The sequence below is a fragment of the Fukomys damarensis genome, unplaced genomic scaffold (genome assembly GCF_012274545.1).
Source record: "Fukomys damarensis isolate Sample0158 unplaced genomic scaffold, DMR_v1.0_HiC HiC_scaffold_25, whole genome shotgun sequence".
Lineage (NCBI taxonomy): Eukaryota > Metazoa > Chordata > Mammalia > Rodentia > Bathyergidae > Fukomys > Fukomys damarensis.
Window position 1 is genome coordinate 18335186 of NW_022900937.1, and position 20794 is coordinate 18355979.

The following is a 20794-nucleotide window of genomic DNA, read 5'->3' on the forward strand; positions in this document are numbered from 1 at the left end:
GCTTTCTGCATTTGAACTGTCCCTTTATTGGGTGGCTGGCTGGCTGTGCCCCTGTCCCCTGACCATCTGTGCTTCAGGCTCAGGGCCTGCTCAGGGGCGCCACAGTAGACAGCGGGGCCCAGGGGACAGCCGTGGCTGGAAGTGGCAGGGAAGCTATTTTTAATGGCATCAGAGGAGCTGCGCTTCTGTGGTGTGGTAACACTCAGCCTGGCTAAGGGGCTGCTCTGAGAAAACAGCTCTTGGGCCTTTGTTGCTCACTAGTTATTTCCGGGTTGCAGCCTGCATCCTGGCTGGGGAAGTTCAAAGGCAATGGGGGAGAAGCCACTTTCCCTTCATTCCCCGTTTAAAGCATGACTAACTCTGAGCCAGCTCAGCTCTGGCCGGCCGTGGGTGCGCACTGCAGGGACTTGGTCTTGTGGTTTGTGCTGCTGACTGCTGGGAAATCCTCTGGCCAAGCTGGTGGGCAGGGGTGGGAAGTGGAGTCCCCAGAGTGCGCTTTCAGGATGGGTGTGATCCAGAAGCGGGGGCCTGGGCTGCAATGCTGTGTCTCCCAGACAGCAAGGACCTTGGCCTTGGAGCCAGAACTGGGTTTGGGTCCCAGCTTTTGTTCCTGGGTGTTCAGTAGCATTGGCCAAATCGTTCAACCTCTCTGCACCTCAGCTTCCTCGTCTGTAAAGTGCAGGAAATGTCATTTCCAGTTGGGTTTCTTGTAAGGATGAAAGGAACAATGCATGTAAATCCTGCAGGCACGGCCCTGGCATGTGGTGACTTGCAATTTCTGAAATCTGACGTTTTCATAACAGCCCCTGTCTCCTGTGTACCTTCGGCATGGGAGAAATAAAGCAGAAGCTAACAGGGATCTTGTCTCAAGCGGCGTCTGCCTGGGAAGAGAACAGCACGCAAGCAGCACGCGTATGTGTTTCAGGACACTGCTGGAGGGCACAGAACAGGGCCAGAGCTCGGTCTTCTCTCCACTAGGGAGGGACACACATCTGCTGCGTGTCTGCTGGGTCCCACATTCCGGGCTGGACATGCTGTGTTTGTCATTTAATTCTTACAGCAGCCTGTGTCGTGGGGGCCAGGTGCATTTTGCAGGTGAAGAAACAGAGGCTCAGAGAGGCCCGACCCCTTACCCGGGGACACAGGAGCAGAGGTGGGGCTGCGAACCGGATCAGGGTCGCCGACTCCTTCCATTTAACTTCTTTTCTTGTGTACAGAGCATGTTTTCACACAGCAGCTCAACGAAGTATCCAGGGATGGCACCAGGGTGCAAGGGGGGCCCTGAGGAGCGTCCGCTTGGGGCACCGCTTCAGAGGGTCTGGGGCTGCTGCAGTGGTCCTGGCGGTGAGCAGTAAAGGTGGCTGCATCGCATCACAGACCCTGGTGGAGCTGGGCGGGTAGTAGCTGCTGAGGCCGTGCGGCAGGGGTGACAGGTGACGGCAGTGGCTGCAGAGGCCACAGTGCCAGGCTGTTTTCCCCCTGCCCCGGGAAAGCTGGGCTCCCTGTGAAGCTCAAAGCAGGAGCAGCCCGACTTTCTGCTTGGGGAGCCCCTAGGAATGCAGGGAGGTGGGGATTGAGCAAGCTAGCGCTTCCTACACGGATACGTTTGTGTAGTCCCTCGTTCATCTACTCGACAAACGTTATCGACAACGTGGTTTGGTCCCTGGGCTGTGGTCCCAACAGTGCTCTGTGGCTCTCAGCCTCATCCCCAGTGTGCAGTGCAGAAAAAGCTGAAGTGTAGAGAGTAGCAGTTCCTTGCAGGGGACCAAAGGGCTACGCTGGACCTGAGAACTAAGAGTTCTTAACTCATCTGTCTGTCGTCTGTCTGTGTGGCCATTGAGCTGTATTGGCTAAGCATTGGGTTATGTTCTTGGGATTTTTGTTTTCATTCTGAGCGCATTTGTTTGATTTTTAAGAACAGTCACAGTGTTCCCGGATGTTGAGTAGCAGCTGACGCCATTGCATGCCGGGCACTGAATAGCAGGGGGTCAGGTCACCGTCCACTTCATGGCTTCCCATAGTCCTGGTGTAACAAGGAGGAAACGGATTGTCAGACACGTAACTTCTTGAAGGCCATGCAGCTCCCAGCTGCTCCCTCTGGTCCCTGACTTAGCTAGTAGCCCTCACTTCCATGACGGGGTCCGGGACTGGTCCGGAAGTGAAGCTTGCTCATATCATTCCGGGAGGCCTTGTCCAGTGTCAGGTAAGGTGGCTGGGCCCCCTCTGTCCTTCAGAAATCAGCCTGCCCCAGATACAGTGTTTTTCCTGGACCTTGCCTAGCTGACACTGCATCGGTAGGACAGAGAGGTCGAGTATGTGTGAGCCCCAGTGGGGTCCCTCTGCCCCTCCAGGCTGCCCCTTGACCTCATTATGCAGGGCAGGCTCAGGATGTGGTCCTCCCAGCCCAGCTCACCTCCAGGACACGCAGGTCTTGAGCAGACTGCAGAGGACCTGATTCTGACCAGTCCCCACCAGAGGGGTCTTACGTCTTAGAGACAGGGTACCTTGGAGAGTAACTCGCAAGCCTTTCTCAGTCTGTAGAGAGACAAACTGAATCCTCAGAGATCAGTCGTGCAGTGCAGCCTCTGTTACAGATACTTGAGGGTGCACCCTTACCTCCTTATCTGAATGGTTACTTCCCATGTTGGAGGCCTCCCCCAAGCCCCCCAGTGCTTGACAGGGAGTGTACACTGAGAATTAAACTCTTGGTGTTGAGTAGCTTAATCCCAAGAGCTCTGCCAGAGGTTTCGAGAAGGATAGCCTCACTGTTTTCCATCGTCTGAGATAGGAAAACAAGGGACATTTACATCCCTGGGTGTTTGAGCCCCAGCCTGTCCCCTGGGGATCTGTACCCTCTCTTCTGGCAAAATGGAGGCTGGGCCAGGATGGACAGACTGATGCTTCCCAGGGGGCAGTGGGCCCAGCAGCCAGGATTCCCAGACTTCCCTTCCAGTTTGGGAGGCAGGGGCCTAGGGGGTCTGGGATGGGAGGAATTGTGGGGAAAGAGCACTGGGCAGAAGGTCCCGGTCAGGTCTCTGCCCCTGCACTCACTAGCTGTGTGCCGGGGCAGCTCCAAGCCCAGTTTCCATATCTAGGAAGATGAGCTCATGAGTAAGTTCGGGTTGTTGTCCTGGCAGATGAGTGGCAGGCTGTGCTTAGCTGTGGGGACAACCAGGAAGGTGACAATGTCAGATGGGCGTTTTATCCTTGGCCTCTTCCTGCCACTCCACGTTGCTCCACAGCAGTCTGTTGGGTTTTCTTCCTAATGAGCTCTTCCTTGGGCTCCTGTAACAACTCCAGCCCGTCAGTGTGCTCTGAGACTGATCCTCTGTGGCTCTTTTTTTTTTTTTTTTTCTTCCTCAGAAAAGCTTAATTGGAATTTTTAATGCATTTTTTGAGGCTTCACTGTTTCCATTTGCCTCTAAAAACCAGGAGAAGGAAAGCAGAGTGTGATCTTATTGCCAGAAACTGTGGAGCCAAATCTGAAATGAATTTACAAAGTCATTATTATTTTCCATTTGCGAACCCAAAAATGAGTTTAAGTACGGTTCCTTTGTAATTAACTACAAATTAGAAAAGTATCGGGAGGACTTTTTAGAGACTCGCACTCCAAACCAGAGTGGAAGCAGACGAGGGAGGGACCCAAAAGGTGCTTTGGTTTTGGGTCTGAGACCTTAGGGGAGAGTAAAGCAGGACTCAAAGGTTCCCCGGAAGAAAGCACTTTCCCAATAATTTGCAAGCTTGGCAGGGACATTTGGAATGATCTGTTCTCACTTCCTCATTTTCCTGAATGAGGCAACTGAAAGATTCAAGGAGTAAGGTCAGAGCTGGAGCCTCGGCCCGTGCTCCTGAGCCTGCAGCCAGGGCTGCAGTCCACGTGGCCTTGTGTGTCTGGCACCTGAGATTCCAGATGCCCGCTCTGCAGGCAACAGGCCGGTGTGGTCAGAGTCGCCCTCTCCCGGGCACTCTTGGCTTCCGATACTCTAGTGCCCACCATTGCCATGCTGGTCACCGGAAGCACGGTGACTGTGCCCTTCCTCAAAGTAGCCTGGTGGTTCCTGAGGCTGCCCCTGCCCTCCAAACCCACCGCTCTGCGGACGGCTCCCTGCTGGCTCTGGTGAACCAGGCCTTAGATGTCCCTGAGCGGCAGAGGGTGCAGAAGGACTTTGGAGAGCTGTGCCCTGGCTGTTGGAGGTGAAGCCCTGGGAAATCATTCCTCTGTGGTATGTGTGAGACCCACAGACAGACAGACAGATAGGCAGACAGCAGCATCAAGGAAGCCACTGTGCAGTGTCCAGAGCTGTCGTCTCCATGGTGTCTTCATTGTCGGAGTTTGTATAGGGCTTCATTGCCCTGTCTTCAAGGCCCGCTTTTCTCGTAGACTCATCATCAGGTATGGTGCATGGAAGGGGCTCGGAGTTACTAAAGCTGTGTTCCCCGCTGTCAGGGATGCCGAAGCCGGGAACGGGGCCCCTCGATTGCAGCCACGCCTAGCCTTGCTGAGAGCTTCAAGGGGCTGTTCCCTAAACCCACATCCTTACAGCTGCACGGGCAGTGAGCAGTCGGGGTCCCTCCGTCAGGAAGGCACAGGGACCCAAAGAAGTGAGGGGTCCTCAGCCAGCCAGTGGTGGAGGTGGGATTGGAGCCTCCCAGAGTCTTACAAGGTAGAGCTGTGTCCAAGGGGCAGAGGCAGGCATGGTCACTGGGGCTTGCCGTGAGGCTGGTGGGTGCTGGGGATGGAGCGGGCCCGACTGTGGGCTGTGGAGTGGCAGGAAAAGAGATTCAGAGAAGCTTCCCTGATGTGCCAGCCCTCAGCAGTTTGGGCTTTGGCTTCCTGAGGGGCAAGAGGGGGTTCTGTAGAAGGAAGAGATCCCTGTGTGGAGGGTAAAAGGGGTTTGGCCTGGTGATTCCGCCTTACACTTGGCCAGGAGTCGGCTACCTGGCTGGTCATGTGTGATCTTGGCCAGTGTCTTTGTCCCTCTGGGAAAGGAAGGGGTCATGGCACCCCCATCCCACCGTTAGATGAGCTGATCTGATGCCCCCAGCTTCTTGAAAGTGCCAGGAACCAGGGAGGCCTTCTCTAAGAGTTTTCACTTTTCCTTCTACTTACTGTTTTTTTTTTTTTTTAAATCCTGTTTTCTTTATAACAACAATTTTTTTGAAGACAGGGACAAGTTAACACATTGCTGTATATATCCTCTCTGGCCAAGAATTTCCCAAGTGTTTACATACCGAAGTGCTTTGAACTTTGATTTTCTCAGCTGCCGCTTTGCTGGGTAGACGCCCCCTAGACGCCTGGTATCCCTGTGCGAGCGTGTGTGCATGTTTGCATCTGCGTGTGTTCTCGCTGCAGTATAAAATGTGAAATGTTCAAGTAGCAGGCAAAGATGACTTATTTGTGTACCTTCTGTTAGATTTAACGAGTGTGTTTTCCATGTGATTTCCCTTCCTTTATCAAACATGCAAAGCCCGTGAAGTCTCCTGCATACCCACCCTCCTGTTCCTCTCCCTCTCATCCCGCAGAATCTTGCTCTTGAAGTTGGCGAGTGTCTGTCCCAGTGGGGCTTTTGCAGTAAATTGTGTGCAAAGCCCCACGGCCCCATGGGGATATGTTTGCGAGGCAGGCGGCGGAACCACTGAGCTAAATCCCCGGCCCTTTAATCTCTATCCTTCATAGAATCTTTTTTTTTTTTTTTTTTTTTTTTTTTTTTTGGTACTGGGGATCAAACTCGGGTCCTTGCACTTGTGAAGCAGGCGCCGGAACCCCTGAGCTAAATCCCCAGGCCGTGGGGATGTGTTTGAACCAGACAAGCCAAATGGTCTGTGGGGAGAAGTGGCCTCAGTTTCCAAGGACCGGGCAGACACACAAACCCAGCTGTTCCCAGAGCAGAGTTCCTCAGCTATCACTTCCTTGCCTTTGACTTAAAACTCAACCTCCACCCCTACATTATTGCAAACAAATTTGTGATCGTGCCATCTTGACTTCCCAGGTCATCTGGAACTTCTGTGTAAGTAAATGTGACCCAGACTCCTATTCTTAGAGCAGGTGATTTGACCTTTCTCTTTAATGCCTACCCATCACACCTGCAAGGTAGGCTCTTTTTTTAACCTCAGACGTTTTTTTTGTTTGAGACAGGGTCTCATTATGCAGTTCAGGCTGGCCTTGGACTCACTATGTAGCCTGGGCTGGCCTCAGACTCATGGTGATCCTCCTGCCTCAGCCTCCCGAGTGCTCGCAGACTAGTTGCCTGCTAGCCTGTGCCACCACTCCCAGCTTAACCTAAAACTTTTTAACAATATGCATCTTAATGGGTGTGAGTGGCATTTCCTTGTGGTTTTGGTTTGCATTTTTTTATTGATTAATGATATCCAGCAACTTTTCCATGGACTTGTTGGTCATTTGTGTATCTTTGGACAAATATCTACTCAAGTTCTTCCTTCATTTTAAAAATTGGGCTGTTTGTCTCCTTTTTATGTTGTTAGATATTCTCTATATAGTCTGTGTATTAGCCCCATGTAAGATATGAAATTTGCAAAAAAAATTTTTTACTCTATGATTTGCAGTTTTGCTGTGTTGATAATACACAAAATAGGTGAACAACATTTTTAATTTTAGTTTAGAATTAGTTTTGTGATTGGTTCCCTGAGCTGTTTTTGACAAATCAAGAAATTGTTGATAAATCCAATTTCATGAAACTTTTCCTCTATGTTATCTTCTAAGAATTTTATAGTTTAAAGCCTTACATTTAGGTCTGACCCATTTAATTTTTACATGCAATATTATTAAGTAAGGGTCCAACCTAATTTTTTTTTTTGCATGCAAATATCCATTTTTCCCAGCACCAATTGCCAAAGAAATTATTTTTTTTCCCATTGAATATTCTTGGCACTTCTGTCAGATAGCAATTAGTATGTAGGTGAGGGTTCATTTTGGGGCTCTGAATCCTATCTCGTTGACCTATATGCCTGACTCTATGCCAGTGCCACACTGTTTTGATTACTGAAGCTTTAGAGTATGTTTTGCAAGTAGGAAGTGAGGGTCTTCTTACTCCCCCAATTTATTTTTCCTTCTGTATATTTGTGCTAATAAATAGCATCACTGTGCTTCCAACAGCCAAGACAAAAACTAGCAATAGTCTTGTTTCCTTTCTATTCCTGCCTTCTTATTAAACAAGTCAGTTTCTGAAATGCTGCTCAAAATCATGCTTTCTTTTCCTTTTTCATTAGCATTATTTAGCCTTTGTCTTCTCTTCTCTGAACACGGATTTTCTAGCTTGTCTTCCTGCTTTTTACTTCTTCCCATCTTGCTGCACTTCCTGGCAGGATAGGTCTTAGAAAATGGGCATCCAATCACAGCACCGGTTTCATGGGCACCCTTCTTTCCCTGGCCCCTGCCAGCATGTAGGCTTACTGTAGGATGCTTAGAACCTACAGAGAAGTAAAGATTAAAATCCTACGACCCCCCAGACACTTCTCCCCTTCCCCTGGGGCAGAAGATGGAGGTGCCTGGGTTCCCTGGTGTCCCCGGCTCCCAGCAGGCAGCTCTGCAGCATGCATAGACCAGTGCTACTTGAAAGAGGATCTGTGTCCCCAGATACACTTCCAAGATCAGGCCAGTGGGCAGGGCTGGGGCCAGAAGGGTCCTTGTGGTCTTCCCGGCAAGTCTGTCCATCAGGTATGGGGACCTCCAAGGAAGCGGGCGCTACAGATTGCTTTTGTGGCTTTGCCGAGGTTCACCTTTGACCACTTTTGTGAAGGGGAGTGTGGGACATGTTTCATTTCACCATTTCTACCAGGTGGATGTTCTCAGGCAGCTCACACTGAGCATTTCAAGGGGCCGAGGGGCTCTGCAAGTCACTCTAATACCACAGCGGTTTCTGTTCACCACTGCGAAACTGTCCTGAAGTTTGCTTTTTTTTCATCTGAAATTATTCATATCAGGATCACTTCCTTTCCATATTTGTTTCACCATAAAATTTGGTTCTCTTTTACCTGGTTGCATGTTTATTGGTCCTGATTGTAGTTTAGCTTCCACTATTCTGGAATTTCCTTGTACAATATTTCAACCGAGTCCCGTTTTCCTGGGTTAAAATCCGGCACACCTTCGAGTTACCAGATTCTTTCATTCATTTTTAAATCTGTGACTTTCATTGTCTGCAGTTTATGCTGTTTTTGGTTTTATTTTGTGTTGAATTTTTTTCCCTCTGAGATTTTATTTTTTTTCCCGGGTAAATTTTTCAAAATTGTAAAAAATACTACCAAGACACGTGCTCCTTTGGTCTGTTTTTAATTTTCATCAAATGTTTACGAAGTGTAGTTTTTGCCTTTACTGGTTTTGTTTGGGGTTGTTAATTTCTCCCAGAGGCGATTTTCCTGCTGATCTGCTCAGCATGCCAGGGCAGACTCTTCTTTCTATAAGCATTTGGGACAGGCTTGCAGAGACTGGCGTCCCCTGGAGTTGTTCTTTCTGGGTGTTTCTAGCACTTTTCCCCTAGTAGCAGGGAGGATGAGAAGCCTTAGGCGGGAGAGTGTGGGTTCCCTCCCTTCTGCGCTGTGACAAGGCACACTCAGTCCTGCACCCGGGGGGCAGCCCCCAGTTGCCTCTGTGGTGGCTCTCACTGTTGCTGGCAGAGGCTGTGAAAACTCTTCCGGCTCTATCTCTCCCTGGGTGGGGTGCACATTCTTGGGATGACGGGAAACCACGTTCCCAAAGCAAACCTCTGCGTGGGTGAGGCAGAGGCGTTACTCATGGCTCTATGCTCCGTTCTGATCCCTGGGACCCTGCCCCCCCCTGCCCGGGCCACCAGGGCTGAGCCTGCCAAGGCACTGGGTCCCCACCGGAGGCCATGGCCTGTGGGGAGGGAACCTTTCACTGCTTTCTGGCCCCCGCTGAGCTGGGCAGTCCCAGGCTGCTGCAGGGGTGAGTACTGTCCCTGTCCCCGGGAGAGGGGTGCTGCTGCTGCTCTGTGCGTTTCATTCTGCCTTTTTCTCCTTTTGATTTTCTCTCCATCTCCTGGGTCAGGCCCAAGACAGGCCTCAGACAAGTCATGCCAGGCATCAGAGATTTCCTAACTACCCTTCGGTCCACACTTCCCCTCTCCCACAAGGCGCGAAAGCTCCATTCAGGAACCATCCAAGCCCTAGGAGGAAGGTAGACTTGACCAGGGATGATGTAAAATACCAGTTTTAAAAATGTGCTGTCTCTTTATCTGTTTGTTTGGTACCAGGGATCGAACTCAGACCCTTGCACTTCTGAGGCAGGTGGCGGAACCACTGAGCGAAGCTCCCGGCCCTCTTTATCTGTTTTTTGACATTTTATCAGTGCTGAAGTGACCGTAGCTGATGCTGAGCCCATGGCAAAGCAGGCGGCCCTCTCTGTGCCTTCCTACCATGACCTCCAGGACCCCAGTGTCCTGAGGCATTGAGAGCTGCTCTGGGCAGATCCAGGTTGGAGGCAGCTACCAAAGGAAACTCATGAACTCGTTCTTCGCCAGGTAATAGTGGTACACATTGATCCCAGCACTCGGGAGGCTGAGGCAAGAGGATCTGGGTTACGTAGTGAGTCAAGGCCAGCCTAGACTATCATAGTGAGACCCTGCCGAAAATTAAAAAAGGCTCTAGGTGCACTGATTCTTGTGTGAAGGGGGAAGGGAGAGAGAGGGAGAATATGAATATATCTGTTCATTCACTCGGGCCTCAGGATGTTAAGGAGCAGATTTGTTTCCTTTGCTCTCGTGGAGGTAGGGTGGGGGGATAAACCTCAGACACCCTGTGACACCTAGTTCTGCCTCCTTGGTTTTCTTTCTTTTCCTGTCCTGGGATTGAATCCAGAGACTTTGCACTGAGCTACATCCCTGGTCTTTAAAAAAAAATTCGAGACCGGGTCTTATTAGGTTGCTCAGGCTGAGATCAAGCTTGGATCCTCCTGTGTCAGCTTCCCATAATGCTAGGATTATAGCTGCCAGGTTTTCTGATAAAGTGTTAAGGTAGCAATGCTTGGTTTCCTCCCTGCTATTCCCCGCCGTTGGCTTGTGCCAGGATTTTTAGTAGAGGGAGGGGAGCAGTGACACCCTCCTTTCTTTGGCTTTTACCCTTTTAAAGACTGGGAAGAGAACGCTTCGATTTGAGTTAAATAAAGGCTTTCTGAGTGTTCCAGACTGCAGTTAGGGCATTCTTAAGAACGCAGCAGCCCCTGGGGGCCCTGCAGCTGGCCAGGTGCTTGCTTTGGTATAACAAGGAGCTCCTGTTACCCATGTCCCTTTCGGTACCTTCCCTAGCGTCGTCCCTTGTAAAGCCAGGTTTGACTTGGGCTGTGGTAAAAGGCTGGGAAATGTGAACAGATCAAAAATGTTGGGTAACTGGAATTATGTTTTTCTTTATCCGTGACCTAGCTTGGGGTTGGTGTGTCCCCCGGTCACCAGGCATGAGCAGGCGTGGGTGGAAACTGTGCCCGTGTTTGTGTCAAGGGGACGGAGGGTTCTGGAAGAGACAAGGACAGGTTAATGGCTAAAGCCCCTGTCCTGTGTCTCCTGAGGCCCCACGTGAGAGCGGGTGGGGCTTGGCTCTCCCTGAGGGAGCTTCCTCTCTCCTCCCTTCCCTTCCCACACTCTCTCTTTACCTCTTCCCACCCCAAGCACTTGTGTTTTTTTCTCTGGCAGAGGCTTTCCTGTCCTACAGCTTTGTATAAAAGGGAACATACCTCATATAGTCTTTCTGTCTGATTTCTTTGTCCTCACGTAATCATTTTCAAATTCACCCAAGTTTTGTGCATGTTTTAGTAGTCAGTTCCTTTCTATGGCCGGGTAATGTTTCGTTACATAGATATAAATGGAAGAATGGTGACTTTTGGGAATTTTTTGTCATTTGAAAAGTTTCATGAGTTGTTATATTTCCATTTTATAAGTTTCTTGTGGAGGAGTATTTTTTTCTTTTAAATTTGCTTTGAAAGAAAAAAATACTTGTTTAGAATTCATTTGGCCCTATATTTACCTTAACGAAGTCAGGGAGTGTGCAGTGTCTGCTGTCTGCTCTGTGCCTCCCTTGGTGCTACTTGCAGCGGGCAGAAGGAGTCGTGTTCCAGGCAGTGGCTGACCTGCTCCGGAGGCCCCACCAGCTCCCACACAGTCATGAACAGCAGGGCTGGGTGCAGGCCTGGGCGCTGCTCTCTCGAGCCTAGCAGAGCAAGCGGAGACTTCAGCTCCCTGGCCCAAGCTTTGGGAGGCTGCAGAGGGGGTTGGCAACCCTCTCAGCCTGTGCTGGAGATGCACGTGCATTTTTTAAGAAAAAGACATACTGTCCCAGATGATCATTTTGCAATATTCTCATATCTCACGGCCTCCTGACCTTGCACCAACTTGTTCTAGAAACTACTGTAAATTTCAGGGGTGGCTGCTCAGCACTGCCACTTTATTTGTTTGTTGTTTCTTACCTGCAAAAAGAGTCAGAGCCCCAAAGTGTCCCCTCTGCCCGGATCGTGGTTCCACACACAGTCGAGAAGAAAGGACCTTGAGTTGCTGTCCGTGTCCCCACGCCCAGCCACCGTCCAGGAGTGACTCTTGGTCCCTCGTTTGCCGTGGTGCTCTGGGAGTCCCGGATGTCCGGGCAGGCAGTGAGGAATCAAAAGTGTGGACACAGACACGTGTCTTTCCCGGGCAAAGGAAGGCGAGAAGGTGCTGGGAGTGGAGGGGACACGAGAGACCAGGCGGGGCCGTCATTTGTAGATGAGACCACCGTGCCTGCTGACCCGCCCTGTCCTGGGCATGGCGAGCGAGCACCTGTCTGCTCTGAGATGGGGCCCCGATGTCTACATGCTTTCTCTGCTGGAAGATCCAGCTGATGAAAGTGTCCGGGTGACTAATGTTTGTCAAGCAGAGGTCCGGCAGGTCCTCACGTCTCCCTGCAGCCTTAGCCACGGATGACTTGGTCTCTGGGCACTGCGGGTGCCATGCTGAGCTTCCTCACTCACAAGCATTTTCTCACCTCCTGCAGTTCTCTTGTCCTCCCTCAGCCGGTGAACTGGCCCTGGTGCTGTCACCCCCCGCTGTTTCTAATCGAAGGGAGACCAGCTGTCCCGGGTTCCCGTATTGGGCCTCTGGCTGCTCTGGCTCTGATGTGTGTCACCAGGCTGCTGTCCCGTTCCTGTATCTTCTGAGCCATTGTGGAGTTGAGCCAGTGTAACCTACCTCAGTGCATCAAGTTGGGTCTCCCTGCCTTTCACCGGCTCCTGGCCCCATCAGGCAGGGAAGCCGGAAGCACAGAAATTACATAATCACACCAGGCCTTTGGTGCTGAGTGATGGGGACAGTAGGAGCCGTAGGACTCCGAGGAGAGAGGACAGGGAGAGCTCCTTGCAGGCAGAAAGAGCCGCCAGATGCTGTGGCCATGGATGCTACTTGGTGGTTGGCGGGGCCAGGCTGGTGTGGATGGCTGAATGCATGAGACAGTTGCGAGCGTCCAGGACGCTAAGGACAGAATGTCCCTTTTTCTGTCCTCTTGATTGTAGCTCTTTAGGTGCAACTTTTGGCTGAAAGCCATGAATGAGTTCACAAGGGCAGTGGAGCAACCCGGCTCCTGCCACCCTCGCATCGTAAGTGCCTGCCTGGGTCACCGGAAGCTTTCCCATGTGCCCACTTGGAACTCCCATCTTCCTGCCCAGTGGGGTTCTCTGACGTCTTCGGTAAAACTGCCCCCAAGGGACCAGAGCCTTTTGTTTAGATACAATAGGAATCCTGTACCCGGGGCGAAGGAATGCTGACTGGCTGCTGACTGTCCCCTGGTCCTGCTGTGCACAGGATGCCCACTTTTTGCTTGTACATCAGTGGAAACTGCTTCTGCAGGCTGGTGAGGCCATGCCCTGGGAGGAAGGAGTGTGTTTGTGGGGCGACAGCTGTGTCCTGGTTGGACTGTGTCGTCACAGGTTCGTTATTTACTCCATGGTCCTTAAAGGAATGTTTCTAGCATGGGGTCACCCCATCCCTTTGCCTTACTTCCGCTCCCTACTCTTAGCCTCCCCGACCAAACTGGGAGATTTGAGAAGCTGCAAGGTTTTGGGGGAATCTCTTAAAAACTAGCAGACTAGGGCTGTGGATGCCGACTTCACTAGGAGTCTGGTAAAGGAGGAGCTGAGGGAGGCCTTAGCCTGAGCTCCGCCCCTCGCTCCGGCGTCCCTGGGTCACACAGTTGACAGGCTGCGTGTTCCACAGCACTGGGGATATCGTGCTGCCTCTGCCAGTGACTCACAATCAAGGAAGTCAGAAGAGTACAATTAACACCACCCCCCCAGCTCTCCAGTCACGAACGCCTGTCTGCTTTTTCTCTGAGTCTTTGGAAAATCTGCTATTTGTTTTGCTAGAACAAGGCAGCCAGGTATCCTCATCACTGTCCTGTTCCACTTACCTTACCCTGCCTGAGAGGCCGTGAGAATCTTCTCTGGGGAAAGGCAGAAGAAAGCAGAGTCCGGCCCCATGTGTGCCGCCTGCCCACGGGTGGTGAATCACGCTGGGAAGAAAGGGAGGGAGAGGAGACAGCCCTTCGCGGTCTCTGCTTTGTAGAAGAAAGTGAAAAACAGTGACTAAGAGCCCTGTAATAAGAATTGTTTATTTTGTGAACTGAGCTAATACTGAAGTCCAGTAGCAGATAAGACTTGAGAAATTGCTGCTGTCGGGGGAGGTGGCTTTTCCATGCCCTACACTTAACTATTTTTAGGAGAACAAAGGTATTTCTCCACCTTCCTTTGGGGAAGCTTGAGATGGGTATTTCCAACCTCCCTTGCTGCTGCGCTTGCCTTCTTCTCTTCAGAGAAGAGGGTTCCGAGGCAAGAACGAACCTGCCTCTTTCTCCCCCCTTTTTACCTTAGCCTCCACAGTTAGACTTTTGAGGCTGCTAAATGTTTTCCCTAAATACTCATTTTTGTCTCCCCAAATGGAGCTTCCTGTGGTTATGGGAAGGAGTTCGTTTGTTCTGTGGGCTTCAGCTACATATTTTATTTTGTTCTCTCTCAGATGGACCATGCAGATTAATCTGTGTCCCCAAAGTGGTTTGGAAGCTGGGTCTGCAGGAGCTGGCCCCTGAGCTGCTGTGGGGAGCTGTGGGGGAGCCCAGCCCACATGGGGAGGTGACGTCTCAGTGCACCTGCGTGGTGCCTTCGTCCCTACAGATCAGCTGTGGCGGTGGGCACTGTAGGGAAAGCTGAGGGTAAATGTGTCTTTGCCTTCAGCCCATCAAAAGATGGCCAAGGGCAGGGTGGATCCTGAGTATTTCATGACAGATCTCTTCGAAGACCAAAAGCCATCTTTGGGATGAGTTCCGCTCTGCGTGGATATGAGCAGCAGGTGTCCCACAGGGCAAAATGGCTATTCAGGAGGTTCTGTGTGTCCCAGCAACTCTCCTCTGTGTTGCAGTAATCCGGGCTCAGTTCAGGTCTGTATAGCATCTTCTGTTTGTGACCTAAGGGCTCTGTGATCCTGCGACACTTGAGAAAGAACACTCCCCATCCAGGTGCTCCAAAGGAAAACAGCTTGTGAAAACTAAAGCCATTAAACGGAAAGTTCCTCCTCCTCCTCCTCCTCCTCTTCTTGCTCCCCCAGATTCAACCTCTTTTTTTTGCATGGCACCATGACGCCTGCTTCATCAGTGCTAAAAGGGACCCTCTGCTCATTCACATAGTGACACAGGACTGGGTTTGGAGTGTGACACCCAGGTTCAGGCCAGACACTGCTTCGTGCTGTTCTGGGTGGCTCAGGGCAAGTTGTCTAACACCCTGTGAATATTCCCCCTGTGAAATGGAAGTGAGGAGACCCCTGCCCCCCACACTGTCCCATCTCCAGTGCAGTCAGGCACGAGAAGTGCTGGGCCAGCGCCTGTTCTGGGGTCTAGTGGCTTCTGTTTCCCTCCACCTGGGCCCATGTGGGGCATCTCCTTAACCTCAGGATGTTTGTGTCCTGCAGGGAAGCCCAGGCAAAGTCTGGAGACATAATGGTACCATCACAGCTGGTGGGGGTGCTCCTGGTACCTGTAGGAGGCTGTGGCTGAATGCACTCCAGCCACTCCGGAATGAATGACCCGACCCAGTGTCACTTGTGGCGACACAGAGGAACTCCGGGTTTTCCTTTACTCAGGCTGGATGTGGAACCGTGCTGGGTGCTGTGTGCTGTTGAGATGTCCAGACACCATCAGGCTGAGATTCCTCCATTGAGCCGAGGCCTCCCTTTCTGAGCCTCCTGGCCCTGGCCCTGGCCCTGGCCCTGCGAGGTAGGGTGACTGGAGGGCCAGATGAGTTTCCCCAGGGCTCCAGCCCTCCCAACAGAGCAAGGTGGGGGTTCTGGGGCTCTGTCCTCCGGGTGACCTCTGGGGCTCTCACTCAGGGTGGCCCATCTGCCCGGGCCACTTGCCAAGGTCCTGAGCCTGCTGCTCTGGAGAAGTAACCAGGAGAAATGGAGGCCGCGACACCAGCTGCTGGCTGGAGGGTGGGGAGGGGACCTCAGCCTGGCGTGTTGTCGTCTGCTTTTCCCTAGACTGGCAGAGCTGAAGGCCAAAGCTCTCAGCGCTGTCCATGCAGAGGTTCTGACAGAAGTGGGGCCGTCCTTGGTAGGCAGACTGCAGTAGGAGGTGCCTGGGGTTATGAAATCCTGTTTTCAGCTCCTTGTGGCCAAGTGGAGCCGAGATATTAAAAACATGCCCAGCGTATACTTCCGGAGCTGCAGAGAGCGCTTGGGAAATAGGCAGAGCTGGGTGTGTGGTCACGGGGTAGAGCTCACAGCGTAACCTCAGTTACCCAGAGTCTGCTCCCCTGCCTCGATTCCTTCTGTGTGACACCAGAGGAGAACACCTTAAGTTGGAAAAGGAGTTGAAATAACAAGAATTAAAAGCTTCCCACCTCCCTTTCCACCTTCCCTCCCTCCCTTCCCTCTTTCTTTCTACTAGATAAGTTCCTTACCTCTAATCGCTCCTCTCCCCACCCCCGATTTCCTTCTGTTCGTAACTTTTTAATTTTAATATAATTTAGGACTTCAGAAAGTTAGGTTGTAGAACAAGGAATCGCATTATATGACCTGAATTGAGGGCCATTGGTTGTCCCCTTTCATTAAAAAAAAGTAGCCTCTGTCATCCTGACCTTGAGCAGGTGCTCAGTGTGTCAGTCTGTTTCCTCCTCGAGGGAGGAATGGTTGAACCAGAGGCTTGCAGGGCCCCTTGGGTACCTGCAGCACAATTCTCCGTAGTGGGGTTTCAGGGATATGCAGCATCATTTCTCCTGGATACTTTATTCTCTGAACGCCAGACCTCTGTGTTGTGTCGCCTGCAGCTGGGAGACTCAACTCCTAACTCCTGGCCCAGAATAAAGGATGTTTTGCCTGTGCTTCCCAAAGGAGCGGACACTGGGAACCCCCAAATCACACATTCCTCCCAGCAGGCCGTGCTTCCTAGAGCTGCTCCTTTGAGCAGCTGTCCTGGGGCTCCCTGGGCTGTAGGCAGAATCTGCAATCTGCAAGAGGGCTCTTGGGGGATGCCAGGAACTTGCAGGCCAAAAGCGACCGCTGCAAGGGGCTTCGACGTCACCTGAATTCTGTCCGCCTTCCTAGAAGGTCTGTGCAGTGAGCACTGAACCCACACTCAAGTCACTCAAGCCTGGGGTTTTCTTTTGAACCAGAAAGCAAGAAGAAACAAAAGTAAAACCTTTCCGTAATGCAAAACTCCAGGAAAGTGGAGAAGAAAGACTATTGCAGCCAAGCGAACCCCGAGATGGTGGAGCAGCCTGCTTGCAATCACAGGGACAGGGGTGAGAGGGGTGACAGAGGGCAGCTCGGTGGCACCAGCTGGTGCTGTATGTGTGTGACGAGTGTAGGCTCCTGACGCTTGTTGGCCAGGATCAGAGATGACCTTTCCTGACTAAGCAGATGTTAGAGGCTGTGGGGCAGCAGGGTGGACAGATACAGAGTGTAGCTCCATGAAACGGACCCTGAGGTTTGGTTTCCGAGTTATCAACATGCTGCTTGAGCCACTTCAACTTGAGATGAATATTTGGGGTAAGGTCACATTTTAGGCAAGTTACAGGTAGGTTGTTCTCTATAAACAAAAGTTAAACCTTTTGAACTGGCCCAGTCTTGTCTGGTAGTGTAGTCACGGTCAGGAATGGGGGTGTGCCCCATTCAGAGGTTTACAGGCTGCGAGTCACATTGGCTGACTTCATTTTGGGATAACTCTGGGCCGTAGGAAAGTTGGTTTGACCTCTCAGATGTTCCCTTTCCCAATTAGTACGCAGAGATACTGATTATGGCAAGTTTAGTGGAGTCGGTATTAGTCAGCTACTGTTGTGTAACAACCATACCAAGGACTCGCCTTCAGCTGGGACTTGCTCTTGCTGCTGTCTCTCGCTGGGTTCAGGTCCTTGCGCAGGCCGAGGGCAGCAGCTGCCTGAGGACCCCGTGATGCTGGCAGAGGAGCAGGACAGCAGGGAGAAGCACACAACGATGCTCCAGTTCCTGCTTTTGTATTGTGACACTGCAGCTTAGCCAGAGTGCGTGCTGCATGCATCTGATGTGTCCCGGAATTTGTGCCTCCATCCCTGTGCTCTCCCCTGATGGCTGTGGGTGGCTGATTACTGGCACCAAGGACAGGAGAGCTGAGGGACCCCAGCCATGACCTCTCACCCCAGGGAGCACCCCAGCAGGCCCCACTTTCGCGTTGAACTGTGGCGTGGCCACGTCGTGTCCTTGGCGGTGGCTCGCACAACCATTTTGGGACACTTTACAGGTCCTACTTGGAGCCAGTGGAAGGAAACCTAATTTCCTCCCACAGGAAATTGTTTGGCTAGTGAAGGATATATTTAAAGATTAAAACCTTCTGTCAGAGGAGCTGGAGAGAGTTGCTGGAGAAAGCTGTTTGGGGGTCTTGGGAAGCCACTGGGTGTAGGCAGAGTTCTCGGCCGTACACCAGCAGGCAGCTTCCTGGGATTCTGCTCTGCACACAGCAGCCACTCTGGGGCTGCGAGGAGGCTGACACAGAGAGAAGAGAAGGTCAGAGACCCTTTTCTGGCACTAAGCACATTTATGGTAACATCAGCTCAGAATTAAGACCTATTTTGTTGGATTTGCTTAGTGGGCCCGGTGCCCTGTAAGGCTTGGGAGGGCGTGTTCCGACACACACAGCTCTTTAAACCCAGCAGCAGAGACTCCCAGCTCACTATTACTATTTAACAAGCATCAGTGCGTGCTTTAAATGGGACAGAAAGGGAAAAAGGAACAGTACCAGGGCACCGGGCCCTGGGCAGCCCAGACTCTGAGCCAGGAGTAGTTGCTGACGCAGAAGTAATGAATGAGATGCCCTTCTTGTCTTGAGTTTGGGAATTTTATGGCACGGACTAGACAACTTCTAGAGAATCCTGCCAAGTCAGCCCGGAGGTCATGTGCTGGCGAGCTGGAGAGCCAGACAGCGTGCGCCCATCCATCTCCCTGTCATCGGGATCCTGTGTGACCCTAGGACTGGGCCATGACTCGGGGATGTCCGGGGACTCAGTGAGGTGGCACCGTTAAGGGACTTGCCTGATGAGAGGTGAGGATGGGAGGATGTGAGACCAGGGGCAGAGCAGTGAAAATTCAAAGCAGACCTGTGGCCTCATTGTGACCCTGCAGGGCTGCCCCCGGGTCACCGAAGCAGAACAGGGATGGGTGTATCTGAGCAGCTACCGCAGGCCTTCCTCTGCCAGACTTGTCGTGACAGCGCGACAGTCACGGTTATGCAGAGGTAACGCCAGTACACGGCTGCTGTTCATTGTGTCGTTGCTTTGTGCTGAGGGTTTTCCACGTGGAGTATCCCTTAGTCCTCCCAGCTGGCCAGGGAAGGGGCCTCTGTTTCAGATGAAAACATGAAAGACCGGAAGTGGCTCATTCAAGTTCACATATCGAGCGTAGAGTCAGGGTTTACATCCTGGTTTATCCAAGTCCAAAGCCCTTGCCTCTTTTTTAAACTTGCTTTTTAAACTTGCGATACACTTTACGAGTAAGCTGCACATATTTAAAGCATATTATAGTTTGATAAATTTTGACATGTGTCTACACCTGTAAACCCACCACTACGGTCAATACAACAAACATACCCTTTGCCCCCAAGTCTCCCTCATACCTGCGTTCATCCCTGTGCCCCCTGCAGCCTCCCCCGAAACTACTCACCTGTTTTCTATCACTACGGATTTGTTCACACTTTTTACCTTACGTTGCTCCGCAGTTTCACATAAACTGGACTGGGTCTGGCGTCTTTCACTCGGTGTAATTATTTCTGGATCCAGTCCTAACGTTGCGTGTATCAATAGTCCATCCCTCCGCTGTGCTGGGGTAGATCTTGGTATGGGTTTGCTCCAGTGTGGATCTGTGTGTGCACAAGTATCTGGACGTATGCTTTCATTTCTGCTGGCTAAATGCATACAAGTAGAATGGGTGCACAGTGTGGTGGGTTGTTTTTAACTTTTTCTCATTAGTACATGTTTGTAGTCTATAATGTTCACGTTCCTTCTGTGGAGTTGCTACATACTGATAACACATCCTTTTCCTCCCTTCCTCCGTCTCTTGATTCCCTTCCTGTCTGAGAAAGATCTGTCTCTCCACTTCCTGTTAGCTCTCTTCTTCTTTTGCTTTTTATTTATAATTTGCGTTTCTCATGTAAGAAAAGCCATGTGATATTTAAGCTTGTGTGTCTGATTTACTTCACCTAACCGTAGAGTGTCAAGGGGCATCCATTTCCTACAAATGACTTTGCTGTATGGCAGAGTACTACTCCGTTGTGCATAAATATCACACCTCTCTGTTCCTCTGTGGATGAGCGTAGAGGCTACTTGCAAGATTTATCTATATGAATTGTGCTGCTATAAACACGGGTATGTGTGGATCACTGTGATATGATGTCATTGACTCTTTGAGGAAGAAACCTGGAAGGGGAATAGCTAGGTCAAATGGGATTTCTAGTTTTAGTTTTTTTGAGGGCTCTCCATATTGATTTCCACAGTGGGTGTACTAGTCTGCATTCCCCCCAGCAGTGCCAAAGGGTTCTTTTTAGGCCTCACAGCCTTGCCAGCATTTGTTATTTGATTTCTTTCTTTCTTTTCTTTTCTTTTCTCCCCCCCCCCGTATTGGGCATTGAACTCTGGACCTTGCACTTGCGAAGCAGTCGGCAGAACCACTGAGCTAAATTCCCAGCCCTGTTATTTGATTTCTTGATGATGCTCATTCTAAGAAACTGCTGAACTTTTTCCAAAGTACAGTAATTGGACCATTTTACGTTCCCATCAGCAGTGGACAGGAGTTCCAGGCACTCCACAGCTTTGCCTGCTGGTTTTAGCTGTTCTTGTGATTGTGTGTGGAATCTCACTGTAGCTTTAATTTGTCCTCTGAAAACTGATGATGTCTTTCACGTATATATTCGCTATCTTTATATTTTCAATGTAGTGTCTGTTTAAATCGTTACCTGCTATTTTGAAATTAGATTCTTTTCGTGATACTGAATTTGTGGAGTTCCCTATCCTGAAAGCCGGTCCTTTATCACATAGATGGTTTATAAATATCATCTCCCAGCTTGTCACCTTTTCACTCTTTTGACAAATGTCTTTCAAAGATCAGAAGGTTAGATTTTGATGACCAGTATCTCAACTTCCTTTTTCTGGATTGTGCGTTTCATGTGGTATCTGGGACATCTGTGCCCTGAAGACACCAAGATTTTCTCCAGAGTCTCAGAAGTTTTACCATTTTAAGCTTTATTGTGTGATGCACCCTCGTTGATTTTTTTTTTTTTTTTTTTTTTTTTGGGGGGG

At 50.9% G+C, this 20794-nt stretch overlaps 1 protein-coding gene across 2 annotated transcripts in view; it reads left to right on the forward strand.

Annotated features, from left to right (window-relative positions):
- Positions 1–20794, forward strand: part of Smad3 (SMAD family member 3) — an 89653-nt gene that overhangs the window by 47777 nt on the left and 21082 nt on the right. The window contains exon 1 of one of the 2 annotated variants that reach the window (XM_010643287.3): positions 8803–8920. The exons of the other annotated variant lie outside the window; for it this stretch is intronic. Within the exon in view, the coding sequence (XP_010641589.1) occupies positions 8847–8920 (74 nt within the window). The 5' untranslated portion in view covers positions 8803–8846. Of the gene's footprint in view, positions 1–8802; positions 8921–20794 lie in introns of those variants that run through there. 2 annotated transcript variants of the gene reach the window in all.